We start from the raw sequence: 14,658 nt of genomic DNA on the forward strand, positions 1-14,658 counted from the left end.
GTAAGAAAATGTTACATGGGTTCAAATAAAATTTTTCTTTTGCTATTCTATATAGTTAGGATTTTTAATGCATTTTTATTGTAATGATAGTCAGGCAAGCAATCTATTAAAAAAAAAAAAAAAAAAAAAGCTGTTGGCACTAAACGAGGAGAGGGAAACCTTCGAACCTTCCCTGCAATTTCTTGGATAAAGGAAGGAAACTTTCCTCCTCCTGCAAAACAAAACAAGTCTTCGTTTACCTGATCTCAAGACGATCAATCGCCTCACCCCGTCCGCATTTGATTCATTGCTTGATACGCACGCAACTCACTCAAACCCAGTTTCTACCAGTTTCCAGGTTTGATTTTAAATTTCAACATCTGTTTTTGCAATTCAAAACTTTTATAATTTTGTCTGAAGGTATGTATTTTACGGTTGCTGCTTAGAACAGAGCTGATGGATTCAGATAACGGGACGCCGCGGCCTCGGCCTCCTCAAGGTGATGGATTCAGAGCAGGCCAGGGCGATTGGAGGAGTCAATCTCTGCCGTGTTCACGACAAGAAATTGCCATCAAGATGTAAGTTTGTTTGTTTGTTTGTTTATGGAGTTGAGATTATAATTCGATAGGTAATATTCTACTAAGTAATATTCGTTTACTTACATGAATTCCGTGAACGTGAATATACGTTCATACAACTGTACTTTAATTCGAATGTGTTGCATGTAAAGATTCGATACATTGAAGACGCATCGTTCCTCATCTGGCCAAGAGGAATTACCAGAACTCATGAAAATTGCCGCAGTCTTTGAGGAAAATGTTTTTACTTCTGCCACAAGCCAGGTACTCGTGTAAATCTCCGGGTTACTTTTTCATGATATAAATCTCGGGGTCCTACTTATCATGGATTTCATTTTTCAGTGGGATTATCTACAGAAGATTTCTACAAAGATGTTTACTGTGGAGGCCAAGTCTCCGAACACAATATTGGACACTTCTTTACAAGCTAACTCTTCTGGTAATCGAAACCACCCCCTTTGTCTTCCTGCTTGCATGCTTTTTGACATGGAGGTACTGTTATCTTTGTAAATAATGGGTTAAGGTCGAAAGACACATTTTTTTATACACATTTTCAGCCTTGTGATTGAACACATATTAACAGTAGCGATTGAATCATTAGAACTATAATTAAACATTCATGTTGTTACGACGAAGGTAACATAAGTGCACAACTTACAGAAACAGACTCTCTGTCTCTTCTTTAAATCGTAGGTTCCTCTCTTGCTGCCCAACTTTCTTCATAGTTCTTTTCCTCTGAAACTCTCTATCATCAATTAATTATGGTATGTTTGGGTGAGGGATTTTCAAATTCCAAGAGATTTAGACAAAGTGAATAAGAAATATGGATCACAGACAGTTAGATAGCATGTATTAGAAATGTACCGCATGAGGATTACGAAGGTATGTAAGAGAGATTTATAAATAACTCTTTTCAAGTAGTCATTTGCAAATCCCTCTCACATGATTTTGTAATGCTTATGTGGTGCATTACTAATTCCTCATATCTAAACTTTTTGTGACCTATAACTTCTTCACTTTGCCTAAATTCCGTGGAATTTGGAAGTCCTTCACCCAAACGTACTCTAAATCTAAAGAAACTAGGAGAAAAATCTTATCTGAAATGTCCATGCATGATCCTGGTTTCTTAAGCACTTGGGCACCCAGCGTGCGCTCAAAATTTTCATGTGAGTTAGATTGATCCTTTGAAACATACATTGCATGTTTTTGCAGGATCATTATTGATACATTTGGTTCGCATTTTTCTTGACCAATGTTCTAAAGGTAAAGCTGTTCTGAAATTTTTTCATATGACTTACAATATTTTTGTATAACTTTGTACCGATTCTAGATTCCCCAGCTCCGACAAGACATGCAAATGAGGCTATTTGGCAGGAGGAGGTCTATCAAAAGGTAAGCTGCTTTGACATGCCCCTAAATGGCTAGGATATGTAGAAGATGCTATTTTGGCCTTCCTCTCGGGTGGGGATTATATACTGGTGTTCATATGTGATGAAGGATTAAATAGGAAACTAGAAACATCCTTTTCAGGATTCATCCCGCTTTATCAGGAATGCTGACTACAGCTTGAACCAGAGGGACGTGGTGCTAATAGCGTAGGAATACATTATTCAATGGTTGAAGATGAAAGAATTCTATTATTTTCATAAGTTCGCATTGGTATATTCTATGTTGCTTAAAGAACAAGCAATTGGTAGTAAACTAGGAATTTACTATGAACTTTATTAGTAATCGAAAATAAGTTTGAAAGCCCTGGCTACCGATCATCACGTGAAGCTCAACTGTGTTACATAAGTTATACGTGAATTCATGCTTTCTGGACGCATGGTGGCATGCACAAGCTCTTGATATTGGCTTTCTTTTTTTAAAAAAAAAATCAAGTAAAAGCTTTAATAGATGTGGTAAATGATGAGCTAGTAAGAAACAAATAATCTTAGTGCTGCGATGGTGTTTGGAAACATATATCTGTTTCTAATCATATTGGCTTGCTGTATCTGATTTGAAGATCAAAGACATGAAGGAGATGTACTTACCCGAACTGAGTGAAATGTATCAGAAGATTACTAATAAAATTCAGCAGGTATGTAATCACTCCCTCATAATTTGTTGCTTTACTTTTATAGTTTTACCCTTAAATAGTCTTTCCCTTCAAGGTTATCGTCATGGTGGTTTATGGTAGATCCCTTGTAATGACTGCTCTCCTTTTTAACTGTTGCTGCAGTGAGGAATGGCTACATGAAATTTTTTAACATACCAAAAATGCCTTGTTACTTCTTATATTGCTTTACTTTTGCTTACTTATGTCTTGTATTCTTTCTTATATCGCATTACATTATTTTCTAAAAGTCTTGTTACCATACCAGCACGAATATTGTCTTTCAACACAACCAAAATCAGAGGAGCTTGAGAAGCTAAAAATGTTCAAGACAATGTTGGAGCGTGTTATATTAGTCTTGCAGGTTTCCAAAAGTAGCATTTCACCTAGTTTGAAGGACAAGTTGTGCTTATATGAGAAGCAGATTATAAAGTTTATTAGTACAAACAGACCAAGGAAGCCAGTTTTATCTCTGCAGCAAGGGCAGCTCTCCTCATCTCAAATACACAACATGCAACCGTCACAATTTCACACTACTCAAGTCCATCTTGAAAATCAAATGAACCCATTGCTGCAGAACAACATGACTAGGTTGCAGCAAAATTCTGTGTCTTCTGTAGCTGGGGTTTCAATGGCACAGAAGAACATGTTGACCGTGGGCATAAAACGAGACAGGGAAGAAAGTCTTGAAGCATCACGTCAGGTATCAAGAACCACACTTCAACAACAAAATTCAACGGATCAACAAAAGCAGCTGCATCAATCACAAAGAGCCCTTCCTGAGACGCCATCAAGTATGTATTTGTTCCTTTTCTTTCTAATTTTTTACTTTTTTACAGTTATGCAGCTCTTGTGTTGTCCTTTTTATGCATCTGCTTTCACGTTATTCAGATTATCATGTATGAGCGTTTTGTAATTTTATTTTGCTTTTATATTACTTTTCAATTTGGGCCTGTTTTATCATATTACATTATGGTTAACGTTGTCATTGTTATATGAATTTATCTGGTTGTGTCAGTTGAACAGGCTACTTTATGTTTTTATGCCTGCCTCATGTTCATATGGCTGTAAACCGTCTGGAAAATAATCAAAGTTTGACTGTTATCTTCTCATAATTGGACTTCTGATATTAAACTACATTGACCTGAATTTGGCTTGGTGAACCGAATATCTTTCATTCCTTTTGATAGCGTGAAATATGGTTGTTTTATAGATAAAGCATTCCTAAAGGAGGCTTATTATTAGGCCGCTTTGATCAAGCGTTTGGTGGTCATTTACTAATGTAGTTTCCCATGACCATAACATTGACAATCTAGTGAATTTTTAGTCCTGTTCTGCTTTGGCCTGTGCAGTTTCTAGTTTGTTTGCATACTGCTCGTATCTTTTATTTACAAAAGTACATTTTTAAATTCCGGCATGACAGTTTTCCGTTTTACTTCTTCTCTCAGACTAATGCTCATTATCAAGTTGTTGTACAACCTTGTGTGCAAACATTGACAAATATTTCTGTAATTTATATGGACATCTCTAGATTGCAGGGTCCAGACTGGGAATGCAACTGTGGGTGATTGGCAAGAGGAGGTCTTTCAGAAAGTAAGATGTTTCGCTTGTTGTCCATACAATTATACTGATGCAAAATTGCGTTGAATAGTGATTTTCATTCTAGTCTTACTAAGTTGCCTATCATCGGCTGGGAATTTAACTAAAGCTCGCTTCTCCGGGCACTCTAGTTGATGCATTAAACAGAAAAACTTAAATTGATGCATGCGAGCGACTAGGAAACCCAAAAATGTTGTGATATTATTATGCTGTCACCAAGCATGCAGCTGCAACAATGTTTCTAATCATCTTTGACTTGCCGAATTTGATATGCAGATCAAAGTCATGAAGGAAATGTACTTGCCCGAGCTAACTGAAATTCATCAGAAAATTATTACTAAACTTCCACAGGTATGCAATTACTTTATCGTTTTTCCTCATCATTTGTTTCTCTACTTTTACCATTAATTAGTAGCTTTCCATTCAAGGCTATCATGGCAATGCTTTGTGATAGATCCCTTCGGTTGGATCTCCTTTTTAATTATCGTCCCCATTTAGACTGTATATGGCATTGTCACCACACCATCAATGCTGAAAACATTATTTGCTACAAAGTCTTGTTACTTCTTATATTTCTGTTCTTTTGCTTACTCGTGTCTGTTCTCTCTGTTTGGCAGCTCGTTTCTCTTCCAGAATATTCAGAGCGGAGTGAGAAGCAAAAAATGTTCAAGACCATGATCGAGCGCCTCATATCAGCCCTACAGAGTTCCAAAAATTACATTACACCTAGTTTGAAAGACAAATGGGGCTTATACGAGAAGCAGATACTAAACTTCATTGATGCAAATAGACCTAGGAAGCAGATCCCCTCGTCTGATTTGCACTCCACCCAGCAGCCATACTCTCAACACTGTGCCGCAGAAGTAAAACTAGAGCCAATAGAAGGCGAGGGTTACTGAGCTATGTGCCGCGGTATGAATTTACTACTACACCTGTAGAGAAGACAAATGTTGCTCCATCATATTCACCATCAAGAAGTGGCCTATCGAGCTTTGTATAATCTCTTGTTAATATATAGTACATTTACCGCCCTATCTAGTGTTCCCCTCCTAAGGATAAGCAGTCTCTGGTAAGAAGCAATTTTTTTGTAGACAATGATGTAACACATGCATCTTTAGCTAGTGAAAAAGTGATTTTTGAACTCTCATATTTCTCTTCTAGCGTTAAGGTTGAATATGATCACAGGAAAATCAAGGAACAAAACAAGCTGAGGAGTGCAGAAGGAGAAAGCGAGTGTGAAAACAGTTGGATAAATTAGACATAGGAAAAAGTGTTATCGTGAATTTACCATTGCAAATAAAGCGTTCTTGTGAATTTACTAACAAAGGAAGAAAAAAATAATGAGATTTTTATGTAATCAAAATTTTAATTTTGAGTGCTAGTAGAGTACAAGCGGCATGAAAAGAATTGAGAAGGTTGAAATGAGAAGGTAAGTGAAAATGTTGCTAGCAGTTCTCATTACAAACATGTCAAAGGTTTGAGATGTGTAATTTGAAGGGATTCAACACTTAAGCTAGATCCCTTGAAACTTAGAAAACTCTCGTCTAAACATAGCCAAAGGGAAAAATCCCCAGCTGTCTAGAGCAAAAACCAAAGAAAAATTCTCTGCTACCGGCTCCCGCTTTGGCTTTGGAGTCGGAAGCAATTATTTTGAAATCATTCCTGTCTCTTCCCTCTCCCCTACCATTTACTTTGTTTGGTGTAGAATTATCTCCATGAAACAATGTAGTTGCCATGATAGTCATCGTCTTTTGGCCCACGCACACAGTAAACACAAGGTTTGGATCCAATTATCATCCTCTATTTAGGGTTGAAGCTGGAAGCCATGAAACGGATTGCGTCGGAATTGGATTTAAGCCAGAATGACACTTTGAGTTTAGATTATCACGTTTTTGTTGTCCTTTTTATGAAAAGTGATTTTCGCATCCTCATATTTCTCTTCCAAGTTTTTACAATTTTTAAACATTCTTGGATGGTCAAAGATTTATAATGTGACATAATCAGCAACACTTAATTTAAATTACCAAAAGGTAAAAAGTTGAAAACACATGAAAAAGAAGAGAGGAATCCTCATCAAGAACACAAATAAATAGATTACAATCATCCAGAATCTGTACACTTAGCCTAGAATCTGAACAGGCACAAAATTAATTGCTCAAGCAGCACTCATACAGTCTTCCCACCCTCCATACTTGGAACTCAAGTTTCCTCCCCCATTCTGCTCTGCATATTCTGCGACAACCGCTCGCACACAAATGTCCCACGTCCTTGCTATCTCCCCAAGTGACAAGGGTTCCATCAGCCTCCGGAGCGACATATTCAGCTTTGATTTTACCTTTGCTGAAAAATCTTCTAGCTCATCACTGCCATACCAACAATGGATTAAATCAAAAGGACAAATGGAAACTATACCTTCTCTAAGTACTACAAGAACCTAAGAAACATGGCAATGTTATTGTGAACAACAAGAACCGAAAAAACATGGCAAATAATTAGCGGTAGGTTCTCATTCTAATAACTATGCGCTGTATACATGGAGGATGATAGTTGGTTCGGGATGTAGAACGATACTTATAATAAACAGAACAAATACAAAGAAAAAGTCCCGATGTCACACCCGACTTCCACTCTCAACTTGTCTAGAAATATGGGAGAGCACAATGGATAATTTGCAGGAACAAGCAATCGTAAAGGCTGGATTGGAAGCTGCATAGACATTAAAAGCAAAGTCAATACAGGAATAGAAAAATCACATGTATGGTTTCTCAATCACATCTAGACTAGTGTGTAAAAGTAAAGCATACCATTTGAGCTGAAGGGTGCTGTGACCTCAGACTGGGATCGATGGTCACGGGAATGAAGGAGCACCGGACAATGGTTCCTTGACCACCTCTAAATTGAGCTGAGACTACTGTTGGAGGGGTATCTTCGTCACTGACATCTAATACAGTGTCTATTAGTTGGTGGTTAATTGCTGTAATTTCTTCAAACAGGGTTTGATTCACCTGAAACATGTAATATACTGTAACTGTAAGGATCTCTTGATTTGTTTACCGAATAATAAATTCAACGCTAAGACTTGCCCCAGTAACCCTACCGGGAGTCATACTTCAAGAGATGCACAACGCAATCGACTCTCTCTGCCTAAACAATTATGAATCAATTTCAAAATATTATACCAATTGATATGCTGAGAAACCTATCACAAAATGCAACTTTCCTGGCTTGAATATGGAGAAAATATAATATGCCAATAATGATGAGAACCGATACATATTTTACAAAGATGACCGGGAAAAAGAATCTCTAATCTACATTTCAAATATACATGGAAAAGAGAGCGATTGTTAGAATCTAAACTTCAGAACTATAACAGAAAACGTAAAATGTATATATGAACTTTAATACTTTTATGAAATTAGGTTAAGCTATGGGTTACTATAATAAAAACAACCCAGGAAATGTGAGATATGACTAGAGGTTTCCTGTCATAGAAGTCAGACAGATATTGAAATGGAAAGAAAGAAATTAGAGGACAAAAGTATTTGGGTCCTCAAGTAGAAGACAAAGAGGGAGATGACTTTTTTTATTTTTTTTTATTTTTTTTTTATCAGATGGTGAAGGCAATAAAAATGACCGAACCCTAAAAACCAAAAGGATAACTCTGATGATAGTTTCTCAACTAAATTGATGTTCTGTTGAAACAGCATCCATGAGATGGCATTACTATTAGATAAAATTATAAGCTTCATAGGATTTAGAAAGAAAAAAAAAAAGAAAACTCTCAGAGTAGCATCATACCTCAATCCTAGGCCTTTTGATATAAGATATTGCAGTTGATTCCAAGTCAAATATCTCCGTATCACTCAGCCTTGAACTATCATAGATACTTCCAGTTGCTGAGGCATCAACATTAATTGGCGATGTACTTCTGCACCGTTTCATATTTTTTGTTCCAAAGGCCTTATCTTGCCATGCCAAATAACTCTTCTGCAAACGAGAATTAGTCAACAACAACAACAACAACAAAGCCTTTTCCCACTAAGTGGGGTCGGCTATATGAATCCTAGAACGCCATTGCGCTCGGTTTTGTGTCATGTCCTCCGTTAGATCCAAGTACTCTAAGTCTTTTCTTAGAGTCTCTTCCAAAGTTTTCCTAGGTCTTCCTCTACTCCTTCGGCCCTGAACCTCTGTCCCGTAGTCACATCTTCGAACCGGAGCGTCAGTCGGCCTTCTTTGCACATGTCCAAATCACCGGAGCCGATTTTCTCTCATCTTTCCTACAATTTCGGCTACTCCTACTTTACCTCGGATATCCTCATTCCCAATCTTATCCTTTCTCGTGTGCCCACACATCCCACAAAGCATCCTCATCTCCGCTACACCCATTTTGTGTACGTGTTGATGCTTCACCGCCCAACATTCTGTGCCATACAACATCGCTGGCCTTATTGCCGTCCTATAAAATTTTCCCTTGAGCTTCAGTGGCCTACGACGGTCACACAACACGCCGGATGCGCTCTTACACTTCATCCATCCAGCTCGTATTCTATGGTTGAGATCTCCATCTAATTCTCCGTTCTCTTGCAAGATAGATCCTAGGTAGCGAAAACGGTCACTTTTTGTGATCTTCGCTAGATTGCTCCGGTCATTAGTGTGGATAAGTATATAAATGGATAGAGATAGGAAAGCAAACACAAGATGTACGTGGTTCACCCAGATTGGCTACGTCCACGGAATAGAAGAGTTCTCATTAATTGTGAAGGGTTTACACAAGTACATAGGTTCAAGCTCTCCTTTAGTGAGTACAAGTGAATGATTTAGTACAAATGACATTAGGAAATATTGTGGAAGAATGATCTCGTAATCACGAAACTTCTAAGTATCGGAGTGTGGTGTCGTCTTGACTTGCCTTAATAGTCTCATAGGTAGATGTGGCATCTTCTCTGGAAGTACTTTTCCTCCATCCAGGGGTGGTATCTTTAACTGGTGGAGATGCACAAGGTAATGTATCAATTTCACTTGAAGCTTACTTGTAGTTTCAGGCTTGGTCAAGCGCGATACAAACCATGTAGTAGGAGTCCCCCAAGTCGCCGAGCTAGGGGGTCTGCTGAAAGAGGTGACAGACAAGGTAAGCAATCAGAGCTCCGACTGATTGTTCACCTTCTCCCCATCTTGCAACAGCATGAAGGATAAAGAGAAGAAAAATGAGAAGAGATGATATGAGATACTTTTGCTTTTGAAGAAGTAACTTTCCACAGGCTTATTCTTGAACTGAGCTGGAGGGTTTTCTGGTTTCCTCCAGAGTATAAGGCCGACTGAAGAATTTGAGGGTCAAAACAAGTCCATCAAATCTAGAGTACGTTCCACCCTGCTGATATGGGATACTTTTGCTTTTGACAGAGTAATGGATGTATCGGCACGTGTGCTGTTACGCTTGTCTCCACATGCTTCCTTGTATCCTTCGCACTTGCCCTATCTGTTCCTCAAGCAGATGCGGAATCTTCCCTGGAAACATAAGATGTTGAAGATGAGTACTCGAGAGCAATGCCAGGTAAGTAATCAGGTAAGGGGTTCCAGGCAGTCAGTTCCTGGCTGGAAGCTTGATTCCAAGTGCTGACTGATTGCTCTCTTTCTCCTTGTCTTGCAGGTAAAAACAAGGCCAAAAGAAAAGACAGGGAAAAAGCATGATATGGGATACTCTTGCTTTTAACCCTGATGATATGAGATATTCTTGCTCTAGTATAGCTTGTTTGCAGAGGTATTATCGGGGGGAAAGAAAGCTGAATATTTCGAAAGGCTTCGTTGGGAGTGCCCTCTCAGATATGATGAAGGGTTGAGCATTTTTGCAGGTCTGCCTGTCCGTTGGGGATGGAGGTCGACATATATAGGAGTCTCCCTAACAACAAGTAGTAATGCTATTCCTTTACCCTGCTTGGTCATAGCACGGTAGTGGGAGCTGTCAGTTTCACATGTTTTAACTCTGTCAGAGCACTTTGAAAAAGTGGTCTGTGGTATCTGGCTCTCGAGATTCGGAGAACGATGCCTCTTCGATTTTTGAGAAAGCAATCATGCTGGGGGTCTGGCTCTCGAGATTCGGAGAGCAGTGTCTCTTCGATTTTTGAGGAAGTAATCATGTTGGGAGTTTGGCTCTCGAGATTCGGATGGTGGTGCCTCTTCGATTTTGGAGCAAGCAATCTTGTTGGGAGTGTTGTCTTGAATGTGAGTAAAGGTTGGGCATGTTTGCTAGTCTACCTTGCCACGAAGCACAAAGGTTGACACACAGGGACTTTCCAATTATCCAGCAATGGTACTGTTCCTTTACCCTCTCTTCGATTTTGAGAAAGTAATCATGTTGGGAGTCTGGCTCTCGAGATTCGGAGGACGGTGCCTCTTCGATTTTGGAGCAAGCAATCTTGTTGGGAGTGTTTTCTCGAATGTGAGTAAAGGTTGGGCATGTTTGCTAGTCTACCTTGCCACGAAGCAGAGAGGTTGACACACAGGGACTTTCCAATTATCCAGCAGTGGTACTGTTCCTTTACCCTTGTGGGTAATAATATGGTAGCTAGACCTTCAAAATTTATGTGTCTAAACTTTGTTAGTGCTGTTTCTTTGCTATTCTTTTACCTTTCTTGGTCAGAGCGATTTAGTGGGAGCTGCAAGCTTCACGTGCTCAACTTTGGCAGAGAACTTTGGCAAAGTTATCTGTGGTACCCATGAGCTATTGTTGCGTGTGGGAAGTGGGTAATTGAACAGTAAGATTCATGTGCTTTCTACTTCACCAGAAATCTTCGACAGAATGCCCATAATTTCTGCAAAGCTGAGTGTGCGTGTGACAGGTGCTGACAAGGCTAGAAAAGTAGGTGCCTCTTCGATTTCTGAGATCGGCCCTCGTGGTCTCTGAGCAACCCAGCTTTTGAGAAAGCGAGCGCCTCTTCGATTGATTCGGAGAACGATGCCTCATCGATTTTTGAGAAAGCAATCATGCTGGGGGTCTGGCTCTCGAAGATTTGGGGAGCAGTGTCTCTTCGATTTTTGAGAAAGTAATCATGTTAGGAGTCTGGCTCTCGAGATTCGGAAGGCGGTGCCTCTTCGATTTTGGAGCAAGCAATCTTGTTGGGAGTGTTTTCTCGAATGTGAGTAAAGGTTGGGCATGTTTGCTAGTCTACCTTGCCACGAAGCACAGAGGTTGACACACAGGGACTTTCCAATTATCCAGCAATGGTACTGTTCCTTTACCCTCTCTTCGATTTTTAATAAAGTAGTCATGTTGGGAGTCTGGCTCTCGAGATTCGGAGGACGGTGCCTCTTCGATTTTGGAGCAAGCAATCTTATTGGGAGTGTTTTCTCGAATGTGAGTAAAGGTTGGGCATGTTTGCTAGTCTACCTTGCCACGAAGCACAGAGGTTGACACACAGGGACTTTCTAATTATCCAGCAGTGGTACTGTTCCTTTACCCTTGTGGGTAATAATATGGTAGCTAGACCTTCAAAATTTATGGGTCTAAACTTTGTTAGTGCTGTTTCTTTGCTATTCTTTTACCCTTCTTGGTCAGAGCGATGTAGTGGGAGCTGCAAGCTTCACGTGCTCAACTTTGGCAGAGAACTTTGGCAAAGTTATCTGTGGTACCCATGAGCTATTGTTGCGTGTGGGAAGTGGGTGATTGAACAGTAAGATTCATGTGTTTTCTACTTCCCCAGAAGTCTTCTACAGAATGCCCATAATTTCCGCAAAGCTGAGTGTGCGTGTGACAGGTGCTGACAAGGCTGGAAAAGTAGGTGCCTCTTCGATTTTTGAGATCGGCCCTCGTGATCTCTGGGGAGCCCAGCTTTTGAGAAAGCGAGCGCCTCTTCGATTTCTGAGATCGGCCTTCATGGTCTTTGAGCAGCCCAACTTTTGAGAAAGCAAACGCCTCTTCGATTTCTGAGGTCAACCCTCGTGATCTCTAAGCAGCTCAGCTTTTGAGAAAGCAAACGCCTCTTCGATTTCTGAGCAGGCGCCTCTTCGATTTCTGAAGCTCCGTCGAGTGCAGATTTTTATAGGGGCTGGCATTAAGTTCCAAAGCACACTTGAATCTCCACCAGTAGAAGCTTCATTCTTGCACTTCTAAGATCTTGATTTGTCCGACCTCTTCTCTCTTCAACACCTTTGAAAATGTCTGGCCCCTCCGACCGTCGTTTTGACTTGAACCTTGTTGAAGAGGCAGCCCCGCCTTCTCCAGACAACATATGGCGCCCATCCTTCGTCTCCCCTACTGGTCCTCTTACCGTTGGGGATTCCGTGATGAAGAATGATATGACCGCTGCGGTGGTGGCCAGGAACCTTCTCACTCCCAAAGATAACAGACTACTTTCCAAACGGTCTGATGAGTTAGCTGTTAAGGATTCGCTGGCTCTCAGTGTTCAGTGTGCAGGTTCTGTGTCTAATATGGCCCAACGCCTATTTGCTCGAACCCGCCAAGTTGAATCATTGGCGGCTGAAGTGATGAGTCTCAAACAGGAGATTAGAGGGCTCAAGCATGAGAATAAACAGTTGCACCGGCTCGCACATGACTATGCTACAAACATGAAGAGGAAGCTTGACCAGATGAAGGAAACTGATGGTCAGGTTTTACTTGATCATCAGAGATTTGTGGGTTTGTTCCAAAGGCATTTATTGCCTTCGTCTTCTGGGGCTGTACCGCGTAATGAAGCTCCAAATGATCAACCTCTGATGCCTTCTCCTTCTAGGGTTTTGTCCAGTACTGAGACTCCAAATGATCCCCCTCCGGTGCCTTCTCTTTCTGGGCCTCTACCGACTGCTGAGACTTCTCCTAAGCAACCTTTGTGAAGGCTCCCTCTTGTGTGTTTATTTTGACTCATGTATATGTACATATTTGTAGCTTATCGGGGATATCAATAAATAAGCTTTCCTTCATTTCAACGTATTGTGTTAAATACACCAAAGCCTTCTTCGCTAAGTTCTTTGAATTTTCTTTTGTTGAAGCTTGTATGTTGAAGCTTTCTGAGTGGAGCATGTAGGTTGGGGTAGTGTTCCTTTAATTTCCCGAGTGAGGAAAACTTCTCAGTTGGAGACTTGGAAAATCCAAGTCACTGAGTGGGATCGGCTATATGAATCTTAGAACGCCATTGTGCTCGATCCTGTGTCATGTCCTTCGTTAGATCCAAGTACTCTAAGTCTTTTCTTAGAGTCTCTTCCAAAGTTTTCCTAGGTCTTCCTCTACCCCTTCGGCCCTGAATCTCTGTCCCATAGTCGCATCTTTTAATCGGAGCGTCAGTAGGCCTTCTGTGCACATGTCCAAACCACCGTAACCGATTTTCTCTCATCTTTCCTTCAATTTTGGCTACTCCTACTTTACCCCGGATATCCTCATTCCTAATCTTATCCTTTCTCGTGTGCCCACACATCCAACGAAGCATCCTCATCTCCGCTACACCCATTTTGTGTACGTGTTGATGTTTCACCGCCCAACATTCTGTGCCATACAGCATCGCCGGCCTTATTGCCGTCCTATAAAATTTTCCCTTGAGCTTCAGTGGCATACGGCGGTCACACAACACGCCGGATGCACTCTTCCACTTCATCCATCCAGCTTGTATTCTATGGTTGAGATCTCCATCTAATTCTCCGTTCTTTTGCAAGATAGATCCTAGGTAACGAAAACGGTCGCTCTTTGGTATTTCTTGATCTCCGATCCTCACCCCTAACTCGTTTTGGCCTCCATTTGCACTGAACTTGCACTCCATATATTCTGTCTTTGATCGGCTTAGGCGAAGACCTTTAGATTCCAACACTTCTCTCCAAAGGTTAAGCTTTGCATTTACCCCTTCCTGAGTTTCATCTATCAACACTATATCGTCTGCGAAAAGCATACACCAAGGAATATCATCTTGAATATGTCCTGTTAACTCATCCATTACCAACGCAAAAAGGTAAGGACTTAAGGATGAGCCTTGATGTAATCCTACAGTTATGGGAAAGCTTTCGGTTTGTCCTTCATGAGTTCTTACGGCAGTCTTTGCTCCTTCATACATATCCTTTATAGCTTGGATATATGCTACTCGTACTCCTTTCTTCTCTAAAATCCTCCAAAGAATGTCTCTTGGGACCCTATCATACGCTTTTTCCAAATCTATAAAGACCATGTGTAAATCCTTTTTCCCATCTCTATATCTTTCCATCAATCTTCGTAAGAGATAGATTGCCTCCATGGTTGAGCGCCCTGGCATGAACCCGAATTGGTTGTCCGAAACCCGTGTCTCTTGCCTCAATCTATGCTCAATGACTCTCTCCCAGAGCTTCATTGTATGACTCATTAGCTTAATACCCCTATAGTTCATGCAATTTTGTACGTCACCCTTATTCTTGTAGATCGGCACCAAAGTGCTCGTTCGCCACTCATTTGGC

General features: G+C 40.5%; 2 protein-coding genes across 2 annotated transcripts; one reads left to right on the plus strand and one right to left on the minus strand.

Annotated features, from left to right (window-relative positions):
* Nucleotides 1-220: 220 nt before the first annotated feature.
* LOC103407405 (mediator of RNA polymerase II transcription subunit 15a-like) lies at nucleotides 221-5,398 on the plus strand. Its single transcript, XM_029095448.2, has 11 exons — nucleotides 221-337; nucleotides 426-557; nucleotides 710-821; nucleotides 900-996; nucleotides 1,770-1,820; nucleotides 1,888-1,949; nucleotides 2,563-2,637; nucleotides 2,921-3,446; nucleotides 4,184-4,245; nucleotides 4,528-4,602; nucleotides 4,869-5,398. Exons 2-11 carry the CDS (start codon nucleotides 436-438, stop codon nucleotides 5,148-5,150), a joined length of 1,464 nt encoding a protein of 487 aa, XP_028951281.1. The 5' UTR covers nucleotides 221-337; nucleotides 426-435; the 3' UTR covers nucleotides 5,151-5,398.
* Nucleotides 5,399-6,302: 904 nt separating this feature from the next.
* On the minus strand, nucleotides 6,303-8,253 carry LOC103407404 (mediator of RNA polymerase II transcription subunit 15a-like). Its single transcript, XM_008346335.4, has 4 exons — nucleotides 8,053-8,253; nucleotides 7,056-7,256; nucleotides 6,869-6,957; nucleotides 6,303-6,614 (listed from the first exon to the last, which is right to left on the minus strand). The coding sequence occupies exons 1-4, from the start codon at nucleotides 8,194-8,196 to the stop codon at nucleotides 6,407-6,409; spliced, it is 642 nt and encodes a 213-aa protein (XP_008344557.2). The 5' UTR covers nucleotides 8,197-8,253; the 3' UTR covers nucleotides 6,303-6,406.
* Nucleotides 8,254-14,658: the final 6,405 nt, after the last annotated feature.

This window comes from Malus domestica, chromosome 02 (assembly GCF_042453785.1).
Source record: "Malus domestica chromosome 02, GDT2T_hap1".
NCBI lineage: Eukaryota > Viridiplantae > Streptophyta > Magnoliopsida > Rosales > Rosaceae > Malus > Malus domestica.